The sequence below is a fragment of the Moschus berezovskii genome, chromosome 9 (assembly GCF_049115385.1).
Source record: "Moschus berezovskii isolate FMDL1 chromosome 9, NW_MosBer_1.0, whole genome shotgun sequence".
Lineage (NCBI taxonomy): Eukaryota > Metazoa > Chordata > Mammalia > Artiodactyla > Moschidae > Moschus > Moschus berezovskii.
The window spans coordinates 99,437,545-99,457,816 of NC_142468.1; the positions used below are offsets into that span (position 1 = coordinate 99,437,545).

The 20,272-nt window shown below is 44.9% G+C and overlaps 1 protein-coding gene across 3 annotated transcripts; it reads right to left on the bottom strand.

Annotated features, from left to right (window-relative positions):
* Positions 1–3,658: 3,658 nt before the first annotated feature.
* On the bottom strand, positions 3,659–19,903 carry LOC129563004 (angiogenin-1-like). Of its 3 annotated transcripts, none has more exons than XM_088840355.1 (2): positions 19,774–19,880; positions 3,659–4,281 (listed from the first exon to the last, which is right to left on the bottom strand). In XM_088840355.1, exon 2 carries the CDS (start codon positions 4,261–4,263, stop codon positions 3,817–3,819), a length of 447 nt encoding a protein of 148 aa, XP_088696481.1. In that variant the 5' UTR covers positions 4,264–4,281; positions 19,774–19,880; the 3' UTR covers positions 3,659–3,816. The 3 variants fall into 3 exon arrangements, 2 of the variants coding, with proteins under 2 accessions (XP_088696481.1, XP_055292548.1); XM_055436573.2 differs by lacking the exon at positions 19,774–19,880 and adding an exon at positions 16,990–17,079; XR_016038378.1 differs by lacking the exon at positions 3,659–4,281 and adding an exon at positions 18,425–19,538 and having other exon boundaries at positions 19,774–19,903.
* Between the last annotated feature and the right edge of the window lie 369 nt (positions 19,904–20,272).

A 20,272-nucleotide genomic window follows, 5' to 3' on the forward strand; every position in this document is an offset into this window, starting at 1 on the left:
CCCAGGTTTAATCGGAAGCGAGCAACCCAAAGCAGCAAGGAGAATTTTTGGAGCAACAGACAGGCCCTTTTTCTACACATCCAGTCTAAGGGTTAGGCCCAGCTGAGTTCCTAGTTTGATACATACAGTTACTACTGTCCTTTGTTTTCAAAGATGCTGCTTCATGATGGTGGATCACACTGTGTATGATTATAACGCTGATGAGGTTGCATCTTGTTCCACCTACAGCCTATTCTTAACAATAATGATCAGAATTAAGCATAACTATCATTCGTTTAAATGCCACCTTCTCAGTTCACAGCCACGTTTTGTCTGTGCACAGAAAGACCCAAAGCTCTATGTCACATTCCTGTTTCTGCTGCTGCAGATATGCGATGTGGAGTTAGGAGAGGGAACTGAAGGAGTTGTGGGAAGCAGGTTGGCAGGAAGAAATGATGCTCAATTTCCTCCTCACCCCAGGACCACTGGATAGAAATTCTGAAGATACACTTAGCACTTGGGTAAGAGCTTCATCACCACCATGTACTTTGTGTTGTCTGTCCCCAAACTAATTGTGCACAATTCTGTCTCCTTTCTCTCATTCTCTTCTTTGTGACCAACAACATGGTTTAGCAACACAACTAGCTACGGAGATTTTACTTTTTATACAAGAGTATGAATGGCCTCAGGCACAGTAACCAACTGACCTAGTAAGACAAGGGAAAATAATATGATCATAGTTCAATGTAGACATCCGTGGGTGTCTCTCAAGCTTCTGCCTACAACAGAAAATTAAATGATCCCCAATCCCCACAACACAAACTTTTAGGTTAGAGTTTGCACCAATGGCTTGCTCTGCTGACATGTTTAAACTCAGTAAGAACTTCTTTTGATATGGTTATCTGAAAGACCTAGTTTTACCACACTAACTGTATGATCTTGGAGAAATAACTTAACTTCTCTCAGTATATTTCCTCAGAAGTAGAATAAGCGTAATGAAAATGCTACCAGGACTCCCTTGTGGATCAACCGGTAAAGAATCTGCCTGCAATGCGGGAGACCTACATTCGATCCCTGGATTGGGATGATCCCCTGGAGAAAAGCTACCCACTCCATAGTCTGGCCTGGAGAAGAAAGAGTTGGACACAACTAAACGACTTTCACTTGTACTTCAATGTTACCGAGAGTGTGGGGAGTCCAGCTGCTCACCGTTTAGGAGGCAATAAGCAGGCCAGATTGGTGGAAAGGAAAGTTTGCTTTATTTCAGATGCCTGCAACTGTATGGGGAGGTTGGTGGACATCCATCCAAAGGCTGACTCCCCCTACCCCTGCAACCAGTGGGGCAAGAGCTTTTACAGACACAAGTAGGGGTGGGAGGCTACATGCAGAAACAGCATAGTCATCTCTGACAGTCATCTGCAGACTGGTTATTGGTGGTCTGACTAGCAACATGTTGGTTGTTTCAGGTACAGCTAGTCTTCAGTTCCAGCATCCATCTGTTCCCATTTCTCTGTGGCCAGTTCTCAGAACTGTGGCAGCTCATGTCCCTGGAACAGTCTGGTCACTGTGACGTTAACTTCTCCACCTGGTGTTTTAGTATCCGTAAGACAATTCACAGGTTGTGGCTCAGAATGTTATCTATAGCCCTTGAGAATGAAATAAGGGTCCTTGACTACATTATTATTTAGTCTCCTTTGACTGTTTCCCTTTGTTTCCCTGTTTCTCATTTCTCTCATTAAGCTTATTCTTTGACTAAAGTTTTCCACAGACGAAAGGCAGGCAGAGGACATGGTGTGGGGGCAAGGTCCATAGGGTCCTTCTCCTTAAAGGAATGTTGTAAAGAAGAAATGATAAATCAATGTAAAGTGCTTATTACAATGCCTAGCCTAAGTGTTCTGTAGGTGTCAGCAATGATCATTTTCAGGATTTCCATTTTTCTTGGTTTCCTTTGTTCCCTTCAATCTGATAAAGTACCAGCTACACTGAATTGCAAGCTTCGGAGGTGGCACTAGTGGTAAAGAATCCTCTCGCCAATGCAGGAGAGGCAAGAGATGTGAGTTTGATCCCTGGATTGGGATGATCCCCTGAAGTAGGAAATGGCACCCCATTCCAGTACTGTTGCCTGGAAAATCCCATGAACAGAGGAATCTGGTGGGCTGCAGTCCATGGGGTCACAGAGTCGGGCACAACTGAGTGACTATCACTTTCCAATATTCGTGCCTGGAAAATCCCATGGAGAGAGGTGCCTTGCCAGCTACAGTCCAGGGTGGCAAAGAGTCAGATGTGATCGAGCAATTAATACACACTACCACTGATTGGGATTCCCTGGTGGCTCAGAGGGTGAAGAGTTTGCCTGCAATGGGGGAGACCTGAGTTCAATCCAAGAGATGTGGGTTTGATCCCTGGGTTGGGATGACCCCTGTAGTAGGAAATGACAACCCATTCCAGTATTCTTGCCTGGAAAATCCCATGGACAGAGGAAAAGCCTGGTGGGCTACAGTCCATGGGGTTGCAAAGAGTTGGAGACGACTGAGTGACTTCACTGATTGGAGAACCAGAAATAAAAAATTCAGGTAGTCTATCAAACATTGTTAATACCTTGCTTCCTAAGGATTTTTTGATTTTTATAGTAAGACAAATTTTCCAATAAAGAGGTTTGGAAAATTCTTCTTCCTGCTCTGGAAAGAAATGACAATGTTTTTGCTTTTGAAATAGATGAATCAGTAACCTACTCTTCCATCCCTTCCTCCATAAATTGAATACTTTCAGTGAGGCTGGGCTCTGTGTGGCACCAAGACACAGGCCTATAACCCAAGTATTGAGGAACCGGGGCTTTTGGTCCATTTCAGGGCATGTAGGTAGCAGGGGAGGCCACGATGGGGAATACTGTGACCATGATAGGTATTCATAGAATGGCAGAACTAGCAATGCATAACTGTAGTTTATTAACTACTTTCTAAGTAAGATATCCAGGCATCTGTTGATGAAATTAGGTAACACTGAACTCATGGATTAATTAGCATATTTTACAGAGACTGTCTGTAAACTTAATCTTGTATTTATTTGAAAATATATCAAGTTGAAGAACAAAGGAAAAGCTTGAAATCTTTGTATGACCTTTCCAAGACCTCAGAGTTGCTGGATAACAGTTAATAAAATATGAAAGAGAAAATAATGTAGTAATCAGTCTTTTATCTTTATACGAAATAATCATGAGAATATCTTGGGAATGTTCCAGTCAAAACAATATCAAATTACTTTCTACTTAAGGTAAGAAGTGGCTACCCTGAATGGGTTTTGTTATTTATGTAGGATTACCAATGTGTGGGTGGGTGTGTTTGTGTGTGTGTGAGAGAGAGAGAAAGAGGGAAAGAAAGTGTAATTAATCTGTTGGTATTTAGTACTAAACTCTTCTTCCTAAGGCTTAACATTTGTAAAAGTAATATTGGTTTATTAGGTGACAGCAAAAACAATTTTCTCCTCCTAAAAATTCTGTTTAGGGACCTTTGGAATTTTCCCAACAATTTCTATAAGATGAATTTAACATTTTTACCTTCACAGAAAAGTAAAGTCCACTCCTTGAATGCCTGATCAGGAACTGACTGACAAGGAAAAAGGCATTGCTTTCCCATCCAACCCTTTCAATTGAACAGGGAAAATGGAGAAAGATCAATAGACCAAGAATCAGTGAGAAGACTCAGAGACATTTTTACTAGTGAAGTATATTCTAGAGCAGAAAAGAAAAGGTCAGCAGCTAATTTTCTGGATTCCTAGCAGTGAATGTTGCCGCGGTGTAAGGGGGAAATGCTATGAAGGAAGAGCAGAGCCGGCTCTGGACTACTTGCGTGGAGGGACAAAGGACTCATCAAAGTGGACAGGCCAGCCCTTTTCACAGCCGATAACGATGACTCTGTAGGCTTTGGTGGCTTTGTAATGGCATGGAGGCCGGGTGGACCCTCCTTTATGCTTGCAAATGGTGACCTGGAAGGGAGACTTGCTTATTCTGAGATTGCCTCTGTAAGGTTTTCCATTCTTATCTTTACAGATGTCCTTGATGTCGTTCTTGTTGCCGTGAACAAAGGTGTTGATGCCTTTGCAGGGTTTGGTCAGGTGTCGTCTCTCCATCATCGTTTCACAGTATTTGTTATCCCGGCCCTTTGGGCTGCGATCATAGTGCTGGGTCAGGAATTGTCTGTATCTGCGGTCATCCTTAGCCAGGGTCAGTGGGGTCAGACCCAGTCCCAGCATGAAGACCAAAAACAGGGGGCTCAGGACCATCACCATCTCTTCCAACAAAGGCTCCTGCCAAGGGCAAAAGGAGATGTAATAGCGGCACAGAACAGAATTGCCAAATTAGGCTAAAAGGACAAGGATTTTTCTCTCTGGCAGGGTGTCATGAATCAGGTATCCTCGGTCACTAGATATATATTTTTCTTTTCCTTTCCTCAGTAGTCTCGTATGTCTTTTCAATTAATTCCTTTGGAACATCTATAAAAACATTTCCTGAATACAACTTCCAAGCACAACCACTGTTTCCTATCACTGAGGATCACTGAAAATTTACCTTTCTATCAGTTGTTGAAATTCAAGATCCACTCACATTCTTTAATTCATTTATTAACTAATTTAATAATAAGCACTACATAAGCCACTATTGGGTACCAGGCACTGTGCTGGGTCCTAGAACACAAAGACCATTAAGACACATCCAGTGCCTCGCTAATCCAGGATGTAGCACCCATGGGGGAAGGATGGGAGTGCCAATTTACTGAGAAGAGACAGTAAGATTGTAAGAATGGGTTAGCATAAGAACGGCCATCTTAGAGACCGGAAAAACCAATTTTACTGAGTATGTGACTTGAGGGAAGAAGAACTAGATAAAACCTGGAAGACAAGTTAATCTTTTTTTTTTAAGTTAATCTTAAGTACCAAGAATGTGCTTGGCTGCAACACTGAAAATTAGGTAAACAGGTCTGATAAGTTTATCTCGTTAAGACACCAGGATAGAGATATGCACAGCTGTGTGTGTGTGTGTGAAAAATTCCTGTGAGTTAGGTAATTTAGAAATATCATGATTTGAAAATGCTATATAACCCCTTGGCTCTGAGTGCTCGGGGTCCTTGTTGAAACCCGCTGCGTCGGGCAGACACTTGGACCCCAGCTAGCTGGAAATAAACCTCGCTGTGTGTCTTGCATTATCGTGAGTGTCCTCTGTTCCTTTGAGGGAAGGGCGACTCCGGACCCTAACAAAGATATACTCTGAGAGCTAAGAAGAACTTTCAGGAAACCTTGAGCCCAGGGAAGGGCTGTCAGAGAAGATTGGTGAAGACAGGATTCCTGAACAAGTCAATCCATCAGTTGATTGTTTAAAGAGTAGTGAGAGCAGTTTCACCCTGAGGTGAAAGTAAGCAGACTTAATTCCCCAAGAAGTAGGCTTCCCTAGTGGCTCAGTTAGTAAAGAATCTGCCTGCAATGTAGGAGACCCGGGTTTGATCCCTGGGTTGGGACGATCCCCTGGAGAAGGAAATGGCAACCCATTCCAATATTCTTGCCTGGAGAATTCCATGGACAGAGGATATTGGTGGGCTACAGTTTATGAGAGTTGGACTGTGAAGAAAGCTGATCACCAAAGAATTGATGCTTTTGAACTGTGGTGTTGGAGAAGACTCTTGAGAGTCCCTTGGACTGCAAGGAGATCCAACCAGTCCATTCTAAGGGAGATCAATCCTGGGTGTTCATTGGAAGGACTGATGCTAAAGCTGAAACTGCAATACTTTGGCCACCTCATGCGACGAGTTGACTCACTGGAAAAGACTCTGATGCTGGGAAAAGTTGGGGGCGGGAGGAGAAGGGGACGACAGAGAATGAGATGGCTGGATGGCATCACCGACTCTGTGGACATGAGTTTGAGTGAACTCCGGGAGTTGGTGATGGACAGGGAGGCCTGGCGTGCTGTGATTCATGGGGTCACGGAGAGTCGGACACGACTGAGCGACTGAACTGAACTGAACTGAACTGAAAGAGTTGGACATGACTGTGCGACTTTCACTTTCACTTTTTCATGATTTCTTGGCAATCACACATGCTGCAAAATTCTTATAATGGGATGAAAGTTTGACCTTAAATTTATTCTTAGATATACTATAATCTTTATGAATCCTAAATTGAAAGATAAATGGTATAGTGTCATGGACATTAATTATTAATTTTTATACCGTGCTTTTCTTGTGTGTAAGTCAGTAAACATATTTTCATATTAAATATTTTTGTAGCCCTTAAAGAGGCCATCGGTTGTAGCACTAAGGCTGTCACGATGCTAAACAGTCCTGGGAGTACAATTGTGACTCTAGAAATATAAGAGCGTTTCCGGTTCTGCAGTTTACATGGAAAGCCATGTGACAGGCTGAGTGAAATGAACTCCCTTTCTAATCAGCATCTGGCATTGATCTTTATCTGTTTATCATGACTAGAGACAAATTTAGTATATTGCCAAAGAATTATCAGATTATACACTAAGAAATTCTTTGGTCATTCCTCAATATTGAAATAGTCCCTGAAAAGTTTTCCATTAAGCACATAAGAGTATCATTTGTAATAGAATCAGCAAAAATAATTTGGGGAGGTTAGCAAGAAAGTGGTAGACGATTGGGAGAGTCACACTTAAAAGAATAACAAGCTGTCCTACAGGGCCACTGCTCCACCACAGCTGCTGGGCTGCCATGCTCCCCGTGCGCCAAGCTCTTTACATTTACATGGTGTTTTCAGGCTAATGGGTGCGTATTTTCTTCCTACTTTTTGGGAAGACACTTCTCTTGAATTGTAATCAGTTAAGTCTCTTGCTCTACAATGGACAAAATATTGCCTTTTAACATCAAAAGCAGTTGTAGAATGGCTGGCTGTCAAGGGTGGAAGTATCCTTAATGGTCACACTGTGAACAGAGGCCGGAATCCCAGAGTTCAAAAATCTAGTAGAACCTGAGCTGGTCGTACCCAAAAGAGTCATTAGGTGGCAGCGATGGATAGAAATGTTGTCTCCCTCTCTTGAAGGAAACGGTGGGTCCTTATAGGAGTCAGTACTGTACAGGGGATATTGCTGATCACAGAAAGGGGTGTGAGCTGGCAGGCCCAGCAACAGTCTCTGTCCAAACACTCTATGCTTTCGACATGTATTATTCACCTTGAATCATACTGCCTGCCTCACAGCAGACCCTCAGTAATAGCTGTTTTAATGACTGATGTCATTTTCCTCTCCAGGTCTAAACTTATCTATGAAATGAGAGTTGCTAGCTATAAAAGTTTGAAATTCCATGACTCTCATTAAGCATAAGGGAGCCGTTCTAGTTTCACTAGCAAAAGCCCAGTGAGCATGGAATTGTAAAGATAAGTGTGTATAGATTGAGTTGGTGTCACAAGGCACCAGCTGAAAGAAAGAGATGTCAGGGTGATCTGAGCCGTCTCACTGGTGTGCATCATCCTTTAAGGCTCAGGGTGTAAGCCCAGCCCTCTCCACCTCTAATTAAGGCACTGACCCTACCTCAGGGTTGGCACCCTGAAAAGGCACTTGTTTATTGGGAGGTTGAAGGTCCTCATGTTCCAGTCTGGGGAGGTAAAGGAATATCTTTATTTCTGATGTACAAAATTTGCACATTCATCCTGTAACAACTCAGCTAAATTTTGCTCAGGCTTATCGCAATCTTGGGGGCTTCTCCAGTGGCTCAGTGGTAAAGAATCTGCCTGCAATGTAGTAGCCTCAGGAGACTGAGGTTAGATTCCTGGGTTGGGAAGGTCCCCTGGAGGAGGACAAGGCAACCCATTCCAGTATTCTTGCCTGGAGAATCCCATGGGCAGAGAAGCTGGAGGGGCTATAGTCCACGGGGTTGCAAAGAGTCTGACACAACTGAAGCGACTTAGCATGCATGTGATTTAATCATGACTCCCTGAGACATCCAGAAACCAAACCCTACCAAACAGGCACCATGGCCACCTCTATTTAACATCTACTCCCCAACTCATACCTTCCACACTCATGTTTGCAATTCTAAATTTCCCCCAAAGAAGGGTAAAATGTAATTGGGAAAAAACAAATAAGAGACAGAATATTTGTGGAAAAAAACAAATAAGGACAGAATTATTTATGGCACAGAATCTGCATAGGCCAAAAGTGCAGGTCAAGGATTGTCAGACTCATTTAGACAGATCCTTCTAGACCCAAGCACATAATCATCAGGTCCTTCTAGACCCAAGCACTTAATTGTCAGTGGAGTTTGTCCCAAATGTTCTTTATACTAACTTTATCCTGTGTCTCAAACCAATCCCTTGGTCTTTATAAAAATTAACATTCTCTTCCTCTCCCCACAGGCAATATTTTGTACTCAACAGATCCATCAAACTTTATGCACCAAAAAATTACCTTGACATTGGATTATGAGTAACTAGTCAGTGTACCTTCCTTTGAACTTTGGGTGTATTCCGCTTACTTTGTTTTCAAGGAGCATCCAAGAACTTCTCTCTTCCTTTTTTTGTTTGCACTGTATGATTTGTGGGATCTTAGTTCCCTGACAAAGGAATGAACCCACACCCTTGGCAGTGAAAAGCAAAAAGTCCTAAACACTTGGACGGACATGGAATTCCCCCAAAACTTTCTTAAGGAAAGTGATAGCAGGGAAGGAGATAAGACTGAGCATGCACACATGCGCGTTATAAGAAAACAGTGCTAGGACTTCCCTGATGGTCCATGGCTAAGACTCCAAGCTCCCAAAGCAGGGGCTGGGTTCCATCCCTGGTCAGGGAAGTAGACCCCTCATGCTACAGCTAACAATCCTACATGTGGCAACTAAAAAAAAAGAAAAAGATCTACAATGCTGAAGCTAAAAACAAGGATGGACGATCTCCCATGCCTCAGCTAAGACCCAGTGCAGCCAAATAAATAATAAATATTAAAAAGGAAAGAAAGAAAACAGAGCTAAAAACATACTTCTGTTTTCCCCTTGTTAAGCCACATACAGTGTCTGTGTCTAGGGTGGGGTGGGGCCTTCCAGATGCACTTCAGCACCTGTCTCTCCTTCTTTGGGGATTTTATCACAATTTAGGAATCTCTCCTAAACCTCCGCTTGCTCCCAGCTGCACTAGTTTGCTTTTATCGACATATAGAATATCCCCTAAAGAAATCTGTTCTCATTTTAGACTTTGGAACCTAATTCATTTTCTTCTGAATTCATAAGCTTGGGCCCAGAGGCTTTAAAAGGTTGGGGGAATAGGGTCATTGAGATGGATGGACATCTAGAAGTAGCATATAAACAAATAAACATATTTAAAACAATAGATTACTCAAATGGAAGAATCTTACAAAAATCTAGACGTTCCCTTCCAACTGCAGAGGGATTCCAGCTGTTTGTTCCTGGAGACGGGTTCCAGCTGAGTGAACCTGGAGGCCCCTCCTGGTTCTGATCATACAGTGATCAGATGGACAGGGTGGAGAGACTAGATCTGAAAATCCTCAGTCTTGTCAGAGACACTCAAACCAAGGACACTGCTCTTGGACAAAACATGGAGAGTCATTCGCCTCTTCCTTGGGCCCAATTGGGTCAAATATTATCTCACTTGAATGGATTAGAGATTTGTTCTAGGAGGCAAAATTTGATAAATGTGGCCGTTTGTCCCCAAGTTGGCTTTTTCTGTCATCCCTGGTTGTTACTCCTGCCCAAGACAGGATTGAGGTTTCATTGTTCCCGTGCAATGATCTGGATCCCAAAGATGTTGTTTCTTGGGCCAGCTCTAAGAACTGCCTTGCAAAAGCCTGCAGAGAAGATGGGGTCCCCCAGGAGGATGCTGCTCCACTGTACTTTCTCTTTACCCACAGAATCTAGTCTCATGAACAGGTGCTTAGTAGGTTTTATAGAACTGGGAAAGCACTTCTAGAGAAGGTTATGTGACAGCTGTTGGCACCCTGCACCTGACATCAACCTCCCAGCTATTAACCTTCAGAAACATCCTTATCCTGGGCTTCTGTTTCCTTTCTTCTTTACCTGTCCACAAATGACTAACTGTGAGCACCTGATATTTTGTTGTAAAATTGTCTAACTCCACCATCAACGCAACACTGACTTGTATCCGCTCACAAAATGGCTATGTTGCCTGCATAGAAAGTGGACCCAAGGACACCAGGATCAGATCTTATGGTTTCAAATGTCAGGTAGTGTCAGGGGGCGTTCAACTTTAAGGAATGCTATATGTTGTTTTCTCCCTTTATGTGCTGTTTCTCAAGGGCCCTCTGTTCATTATCAGATCCTGGAAAACAGGAACGAGCAGAGCTGCACGCGGTTCTCAGGACTGAAGTCAGGAGACAGAGCGTACGCGTGGATTCCCTTCAGTGACCTTTCACTTCACTGCAGACTGTTCAGTCGTGTCCCTGTTACTCAGGGTACGGGTCGCCTTCTGACCTGTGCCGATTGTTATTCACCTGCTTCTGTTTTTGCTCAACTTCATCTTTGCTGCTTCCTTGTATAAAAATATATAAGCACACGCTGCTACAGATAAAGCAGCCTTGTTTCACTGGAGACTTGGGTCCTCGTGTCCGTCTCTTCGTCAACTCCAGTCCCCAGGTCCCGGTGTAAAAAGACCATAACAAGGCAGCAGCAGGAGGCCAGCTGTCTCACAGACCCCCAGCAACCACCTTCACTGGTGTTGGATCTAGGACACTGCTCTCTTATTAAAAATTACCAACCTTCTCTTGTCATTCACCCACCTCTACATTTTCAGTCTCCCTGTATTTTAGCCGTTAGCTAAAGACATGCTGCCTACCAGTAAAACAAATGCACTTGACATCATCATAATAATTATAATAACCAGTGTTACCTTGCATTCTATGAAAAGCTCATATATTTAACCCTCACTAGAACTATGTGAGGTGGGTATTACGTAAGTCAGTTCTTCTTATGAGGAAACTCTGAAATCAAACAGCAGGGGAACCTTAATGGAAACAATCCTTTCTCTTTTTTTACTAATAACTTTCTTGCTTCGTCCAGTTTCTGCCTATAAAACCCTTCCACTGCAGGCTCCTTGGAGCACCTCTCTTATTTACTAGATGAGATGCTGCCCCTTTCGTCAATGATTCAACAAAACCAATGAAGTCTTCAAATTTACTCAGTTGAAGTTTGATTTTTAACAGAACAAAGAGAAGTAGCAGGATGTGGGGCCTCTACTGGCATCCAACAATGCGTCCAAACACTCACTTTCCTCTTCTCAGCAAACACACTGTTTGAGAGGAGCACCTTTTTTAATTAATTGTGCATCACTTTTAAAATATAAACTGAAGAATTGAGTTTTGGAATGTTTTCAACCATTACAAACCACACAGCTGGGACTGTACTGAAGGAGGATGCCAGACGAAGTTACATCAGTAAGGAGGAGAAGTTTGATGCCAGGGTATAAAGCTGCAAAGGACAGGCTAGCTCTGTTGTTTGGTGGCAATGCTCCCAGGGATATGAAGCTGAATCCTTCTTAGTTTATCATTCAGAGAACTCAAGACCCCTTAAGAACATAGCCAAGGGTACTCTTTCTGCTGTGTGTGAGAGTAACCCCAAAGCCTGGGTTACAGAAACCATTTTCCAGGACTGGTTTTTCCATCACTTTATCCTAGATGTAGAGAAATATTGCTTGGAGAAGGATGTCCCATTCAACATTCATTTGCTGCTCAGCAGTGCTCCCAGACACCCCCTATTCATGGCTGACTTTCATCTCAACATCAAAGTAGTGCATCTGCCACTGAATACTACATTGCTCATCCAACCTAAAGACTAGGGAGTTATACTGACTTTCAGGAAATATTATTTATGTCATATTTTTCATCAGGCAGTAAAGGCAAGTGACAAATCATGAACAACCTTGTGCCAATTTTGGAAGGACTATATCTACAAAGTCATAAAAAATTTTGACTTTGCTTGGCATGAGGTTCCAATGTCACTGAGAACGGGGTTTGGAAGCACATTTACCCCCAGTTTGTTCACAATTTGTGGGTTTGAGAAGGTGAATGAGGAGTCCAAAGAGGTCTTCAATGACTTAGTGACCCTTAGTGAGAAGCTGGACTTAGATCTGCAAGAAGACAATTTCACTGAATTCCTTGCTGTGCAACACAAGGAGGTTACTAATGATGACCTGATGGAATTAGAGGCCCAGAGAAAGGACAAAGAGATACAAGATGAAGAAGGAACTGAAGAACTGATGACATTCACGACACAAGAAATGGCAAGAGGATTTTCTTTACCTGAGGAGGCACTGTTAGTTTTGAGCCACAGGACCAGAACGTAGAAAGACACACAAAGCTTGCAGAAACTGTTCAGAATGCCATCCGATGCTACTGTGTCATTTAAGATGAGAGTAGAAGACATCAGTACCCAGACATCACTGGATCATTTTTACAAGAGGGTAGGTAGAATTGAAGCTGCAATACTTCGGCCACCTGATGCAAAAAGCTAACTCATTAGAAAAGACCCTGATGCTGGGAAGGATTGAAGGCAGGAGGAGAAGGGGATGACAGAAGACAAGATGGTTGGATGGCATCACCAACTCAATGGACATGAATTTGAGCAAGCTCTGGGAGATAGTGAAGAGCAGGGAAGCCTGGCATGCTGCAGTCCATGGGGTCGCAAAGAGTCGGACACGACTGAATGGCTGAACAACAGGTAGAATTGAATCCAGCAAGGAGCCAGAACCTGTGTCATCAATGTCAAGTATGAGTGAAACTGCAGCCTGCCCTCCATCTCCTACTGCTGACGATCCTTCAGCTGAACCATCTCCCACCTCCTCTCCCTCCTCCATCAGTAACTCTTCTAGTCTGTTCACGCGATGCCAGCCCTGTGTGCCAGCTGTTGTACTGTACTACTCTACTTTTCAAGGTACTGCACTGTAAGATTAAAATTTGTTTATCTTTATATAAATTTGTGTGAAAAGTATTATAAACCTATTATACTATAGTACTGCATAGCAGGTTGTGTCAGTTGCCTCCCTCAGCTAACTTTTTTGGACTAATGAAAAAGAGGACCTACAAACCTGCTCTCAGAATAGAACTCCTTCCTATGTAGGAGACATACTCTATTTTGAAACTACGCCAACATCCTGTTCTTTATCAAACTATCAACTTATTCATTTGTTTATTATATCAGTGTAGCCTCGTGGTTTCTCACTTTTTTAGTTGTTTATATAATCCGTTATTTTCATTATTATCTTGATGCTCAAATTGTCATAGATTTGGCCATTGGGAGCCCCTTAAACTGACTTCTGTGCCCTTTTGACGTGTTCCCACCATTCTTTGGGTATTTCCTTGCTTTCTGGCTAAAGATATTCTAGTCTCCTCTTCTGTGCTCCCTGTCCCAGCCCTGAGGGCAGCCATTTCTTCAGGGAGCCATTTCTCCAAAGCTCTTTTAAGGATAGTACATGGTATTTAAATAAAAGCCAAGTTCTTGCTAAAAGCTAAGCATGCTTGTCACTCTTGGGATGTTGCTATTACCAGACTCTTTGAGTGAACACATCGAGGAAATGTGTATACATAAATTCACACACATTGACAAAAGTTGAGATTGCATCAGAACCAAGAAAGCAGAGGGGGATTAAGGATTAGCCTTTCTGGAGAATGAAATTCATATTCAGGAAGCAAGAACACAAGCCAGATCAGATTGTAACGAGGGAAGGCATTGAGACCGTTAAATGCAAAGCTCAAAGCAGATCAGCCAGTAGGTCAAGAGGCTTAACCTAGTGACTTCTTAAAAGCCTCCACTTAAATAGATGTGAGACTTGACTCCTAAACTCCATAAGGCTGACTCTGTTCATCTTAGATGCCTGTCTTGACCTCCCCACCCATGTGGCTTGTCTCTTGACTAAAGCCCCACCTATGGAGAAAGAGCAGTGTTGTACTGGTTGGAACTGTCTTAGTGATTAACACCAGGAAGAAAGCAGAAGATGAAAAATGTGACATTTCTGAGCAAATGACTTTTTTCGAGACCTTGCTTCCTTGGTGGAGCCAGCATGGGGTGCCTTTTAAGGAGAGGAAGGAGTGCTGTTTGGACTAGCAGCCTTCCTCCTGAACAGCGGCCCTGTGTCCTCACCCTGCCTCCTTGCTCCTCACTCTAGCTACTCTGGTATAAGTGCCCTTGATGTTACCCCAGTGTGAATCCCCAGGCCCCTAACTCAACAGGTGGGGTGAGCAGCAAAGCCTTCTCCCACCACAGGGCACAGCAGGAAGAGGTAGAAGGGGAAATCCGAGGCTAGAGGAAGAAGGGGGTTATTTCACAATGAGAAACTGAAGCCCTTTGGGGGTCCATCCCCAGGGTCAGATTCCCATGCACGGCACACCAGGCATCACTGTGTAGTGAGAACTCTGCCCTGGGGAGTTGGGGACCTGACTCCGGTTTCTGCTTCTGCGCCAAGACACAACTGTCTGACCTTGGGTCCACCCTGACCCTTGTTCTCCTCAGGTGTGTAATGGGATGCCAGCAGGAAGGTTCTTTCCATTGCTTGTGTCTTGTCCATCCTTGAGTTCAAGGTAACTGTCTATTTATTTTTTTTATAAATAGAAGTGTTTTGCATGGTATTCAAGAGACGTCTCCCAAGGCCTACATTTTATTTCTGTGTTATCCATGGTGCCACAGAGAAACCTGCAATTTTCTAAACACACAGTGCTCTGCCATATGTGTGTAATGTCTCCGGCCTTTTTTTCTCTCTGAATTGCCTATCCTCTACCCCTAATTGGAGGGGAGACCCTATTTATGCTTAAAACTCTCCCCAGGGAAATCTTTGCTCTGGAACCTTCCCTGATGCACCCTCACTCCACCCCTTTCTTCTTGTTGCTTCATAATAACTCCACCCTCACCTCTCCTGGAGTTTTTCGCAAGGTCTGGTTTACATTATGACTCTAGAGGTTGCATCTGTTGGGGAGAATTCTCAGCACTTGGGTCTTAATCATAGTTCACGATTTACTTGCTTAGCTCTTCTCAGGAGAAGACAAGTGTGTGGCTCTGGGGGAAGAGTGCAGATCGAATGTTCCTAGATCCCTCAGGTGCCCTGCCCTCCTCTCTTACCAGCTGTTACTTTTCACACAGGCGTTCTGGTCAACAAGTAATGCCCCTGTGATAAGCCACCAGAAGAGCTGGCACAAGTGGCTACCCCTCATGTGAGGGTGGGGTCACTGGGGCTTGCTCTGGGGTAAGAAGGGTCGCTGGTGGTAGGGGCTGCTGCTGCTGCTGCTAAGTTGTTTCAGTTGTGTCCGACTCTGTGCGACCCTATCATAGACGGCAGACCAGGCTCCTCCTTCCATGGGATTTTCTAGGCAAGAGTACTAGAGTGAGTTGTCACTGCCTTCTCCGGCGGTTGGGTCTCCTAAAGTAGCTGAAGCCCAGAGACCACTGAACAACCCAGGTTAATTAGGTAATTAGATAAGCAGATCTTCTCCAATCAGGAGCAGCAGACACCCATCTTTCTTTTCTCAGATACCCTGGGCAAGATCTGACCTCACTTTAAGAAGGACCAGGGCTGGGAACTGGAGTGGGAAGGGACAGGTGGAGAATGTGTGCGTCCTTGGGCTGAGGAAGCAGTGATGATGTGGAGGCAGGAGGTGGGAGCGGGAGACGGGCCAGCCCGTGTGTGCCTGAGTCCTGACCATGGCCGCGCCCGCGGGTCACAGGGGTCAGGGCCGCCCCCGGGAAAGGGCAGCCCGTGGGCAGGTGTGGGAGCCCTCCCCGCTTTATCTATTGACTGCACCTCGTGTCTTGTGGGATCTTAGTTCCCAGACCAAGAATGGAACTTGGACTCTTGGCAGTGGAAGGACAGAGTCCTGGCCACTGGCCCAGCAGGGAATTCTGGGAACCCCTTCTTTTCCGGTTTGGGCCGCTGGGTGTATGATGGGGGGATGGACAGGAAGAGACACGGGAAGTCTTGTAAAATGGGATCATCAACAGGAACCTGCACTGCCTCGAAAGCTTTTTGCAGTTGACTTGTCATGAGAGGTAAAATGTTGGGGTGTCAGCAGGAGGTGGAAATTAGGAGAAGATTGAACAATGTTTCCCTGGGGAAGGGGCTGCTCAGTAAAGGTTGATAAATGCAAAGCTCTGTGACAGGCTTGATGGGCCACTTGGGCTGTTTGACTCCTAGGGAACTCCCAGATTACCTCCATCCACAGTGACCTCTGTCTCCATGGAGTTGGCTTCAGAGAACCCAGAATCCAGAGCCCCACTCCTGAAGAGGAGCCAGGAAAACTGTTTAACCTGGGAGCGGGGCAAGTGCCCTACCCGAGAGAAGAGTGTGGGACATGTGGGTGGGCCTGGCCACAGCCTCTCTAAGGAGGTTCCTTGGGGCCTGGAGCCCAGTGGTGTGGTAAAGTAGTTTGAACCTTCCTGGGCTGCCTCTGAATTTAAGGGGATTTCAGGGGTTAATTTCCAAGCATTCTGCGAAGGGGACAAACGTGCACTTCCCTTCACTTTCTCAGCTGGGCCTGGGATCAGCCAGTACTGATGTGGCTTCGTGACGTCTTAGGAGTCTTACCTTGAACACCTGCTTCTTCTAACTGGTCAGCATCTCCCTGCCCTACTGTTTCCTCCTTCCCTCCCCCGTGTCTTTTCCCTCCTGTCCTCTCTGTGTGCCCGCAGCTGCTAGGACCACATTCCCGAAACCCAGGGCTCTGTCCCCCTCACCTTGTATCCCTGTCGTCTGTCATTCATTCCGCCCCTCATGCCTCCCGTTCCTTGCTCCGTCTCCTCTCCCTCACGTCGATCCCTCTGTGTCCCCGAGTCCCTGCGTCCCTATTTGTTTCTCTGTGTTTCATCCCATCATGATGTCATCCCCATCTCCTCCAAGCCCCGTTTTGTGCCCCCGGCCCCCAGCATCTCTCTCCTCTCTCCCCTGTGTGTCCTCGTCCCTCCACATCGAGTCCCCCTTTGTCCACCGTGTCCCTCACCTGAGGGCGCTCTTATCTGATCAGAGCCCATCCCTTCTCCGTCTTCTCTCCTCACCCACGTTCCTCACCTCGTCAGTGAGTCCTCCTGTTGCAGCGCCGGCTCAGTGGGACACAGCTTCCCTCCACTGGGCTTCAGATCTCTGAAGGCCTCCTCTCACCATGAACTTCTTAAGAACTGGCTTGGCCTGTGGTGCTTTTATTTGGGTGTGGGCTGGGGAGCAGCCCTGGATCAGGAAGTGAATCAGGTTCATGCTTTTCCACTTACATATTCCAAGTGAGTGGATACCTATGGAGCTAGTACACCTGCCTAAATGTCTTAAGCAATGAGGAATCTTGAATCCTCACACTCAAAGAGTAGATCTGGCCCTAGCCACAAGATTTTAATGAGTCTGATAAAACACCTGGCCTAAGTGTCTACCCTAAATGAGAATTGTCATTTATCATCTCCTATACACCCTTCTGGTTCTGATTCTGGGAAAAGCCATCACTGTGGTGGTAAAGATTGCTTTTTTCTGACCTGGGATACAGATGGAATAACCTAGAAGGTTACTTTGTGTGGCTTCCTGTCATCAAGAATGAGTGATGGGAGAGGGGATGATGACACAAGGCAGAGAGTGATGGGGCAGCTGAGTTGACTGTTGGAGATGCTGTGTCCATGTCTGGGAAGAGACATGGACACACCTTCTGCTGAGACAAGGAAGGTTCATTGCCTCATGGCCAATGTGACTCCAGCCTTGCAGTATCCCAAGCCCTCCTTCTATTACTCCAAGGCTGTTGGAAGAATGAGATCATATCATGCCACTCTTTTTTAAGCTGAAGTCAGTGGTTTCTGCTGAGCCCTGAAAATTTCCAAACCTAGGATCTCCATGCAATAGCTTGAGTCAACAGATCTACCCAGAGGAATAAATCCTTCAATGGCTTCTCTGGAAAAGATGCTTAAGTGCAGCTGCTGTGTGTAGGATTACCAAGAACAAGAATGAATGACCATACGCAGGGTGAAAGGAATGGAAATTGCTATATATCTTGGCCTGGAAAAATAGCTGATAAAAAGGAAGTCAGCAGCCCCAGACTCAAGGACAGTCATACAAATTTGATGACAAGCCACCTCTGTTCTATTCCGAGTGAAGTCCTGCGAAAGATTCAAACTGTCTCTCAAGCAATCACTTGAATGCTGCTCCTGATCACAGTGTGCGAAGAGTTTTCCCTTCCTCTTCCTCACTGATTCCTGAGTGCAGCTCTGTGATGGAGGGAGAGTAGGAGCTGTCATTATCTGTCCCCTTTTCTGTCAGTCTACATTTCCAGCTTCTAGAGTCTGTGCCCCTTCCTGACCCAAATGTGAATGAGCCACTGTATTCTCATATCTCTCTATTTCTCACAAATCTCAGACATGAAGGAGGGGATAAGCTTCTAGAGCAGAATATAAGCACATTAAAGAAGGGCACAAGCATACACACAGAACCTTGTGGGTAATTCTGTAAAGTTTATTGTGTGTGCCCTGGGAGTTTGACCAGGTGGTGCTCGGGTAGAGAACTTGCCTGCCAGTGCAGGAGACTGTAAGAAATGTGGATTCAATCCCTGAGAGGGTGGCATGGAAGCCCAGTCCAGTATTCTTGATGGAAAATCCCATGGACAGAGGAGCCTGGTGGGCTACAGTCCATAGGGTCACAAAAAGTTGGGCAGGACTGAAGCGACTTAGCATGCATGCAGGGAACTTCATTAAAAAAATTTTTTTTTAATTTTTAATTGGAGAATAATTGATTTACAATATTGTATTGGTTTCTGTCATGTATCAACATGAATCACCCAGCTGAGCTAGACTTAAAGGAGGCTGGGGTCTTGTGCCATGAGGACTAAGGCTGATAGCCAGGGTGGATGTTAGGCCTGGACTATGGTTGTAACTGTGAGCTTTGGCCAATGAGCATGGCCCATAGTGCTGACCCAAAGTTTCGATGATCTCATGCAAGTGAACTAGAACCATGTGGTATTGTCCTGTGATCACGTGCAACAGTGAAGATTGTGTGACCACAGGACAAGGTGACCACAGACTTTGTGTCTGATCATTGGGCAGTTTGTATAACGAATACGGTGCATTTCCTATGAGGTTCCAGGAGGTTACAGGCATTTGAACTGAGCTATTATGACAATTCATCCCGAGTGATGTAGGACAGTTTATATTTTTGGTGGTACAAATATGAGCCACATGAGCAAGCATTGTGTGGAGAAAAGTACTTCATCCTTTGCATACCATCCTATATCATTGCAGCATTGCATTGAGGGTCAGTTCACTTCAGTTGCTCAATCATGTCCAACTCTTTGTGACCCCATGGACTGCAGCACTCCAGGCTTGCCTTCAGCATCTCCTGGAGCTTGCTCAAACTCATGTCCATTGAGTCAGTGATGCCATCCAACCATCTCATCCTCTGTCATCCCCTTCTCCTCCTGCCTTGAATCTTTCCCAGCATCAGAATCTTCCCCAATGAGTCAGTTCTTCGCATCAGGTGGCCAAAGTATTGGAGCTTCAATTTCAGCATCATTTTGTACTTATACAAAATACATGTATATGTATGGCTGGTTCATTTTGCTGTACAGTAGAAACTAGTACAACATTATAAAGCAACTATACTCCAATAAAAGTAAATTAAAAAAAAAAAGAGAGAAAGCAAGTCAGGAATCCTGCTGTATAGGAACCATGTTTCTATATTCTGCATCCTGGCAATGAATAACACACTCCCCCCTCGCTCACCCAGAAGGCCCCTGACTGTCACTGTGGTTCTAGCTCCTTTCCCCTCTGCTCCCCAAAGTCTGTCCTGTATCCTGGGCACTAACTTCAGCTCTAGGGCTCCTTGTCTTACCCAGTATCACTGCTGTGACTCCTGTCACAGCAAACTGATCCAGCTAGTGGTCCTGTGGCTCGGGGGCAGCTGGTATACTCCCATCCTTGGGACTGGAGATATAGAACAGTCCCTGTGGGTGGGGCCAGCAGAAGCACGAGGGTTCTGAGTCTAAGACCTGAAGAAACCCGCAGATCAGCACAGGGCCCACTTATGCAATGAGCCTCTTTGTTTCATCAACTGCCAATCTGCATGAACCCAGGGACACACCACAGTTGCTTCTCTTGTAGCAAATCTAATTCCAGGTTCCTGTGCAGGGCACAGCTCTGCCAGTGGATCTGAACTTCTTAAATGAAAAGTATCACTGGCTGAAGAATGGCCTTAGATTTTATAACTCAGCTTGGGGGAAACACACTGAAAGACTCAAGTACATAAAGGCAGGCTCAGTACACAGAGCAAATAGAGCTAGGGAGGTTTGTTTGCACAAGCGTAACCCAGGTCCTCCTTTCACTTTAGTGAT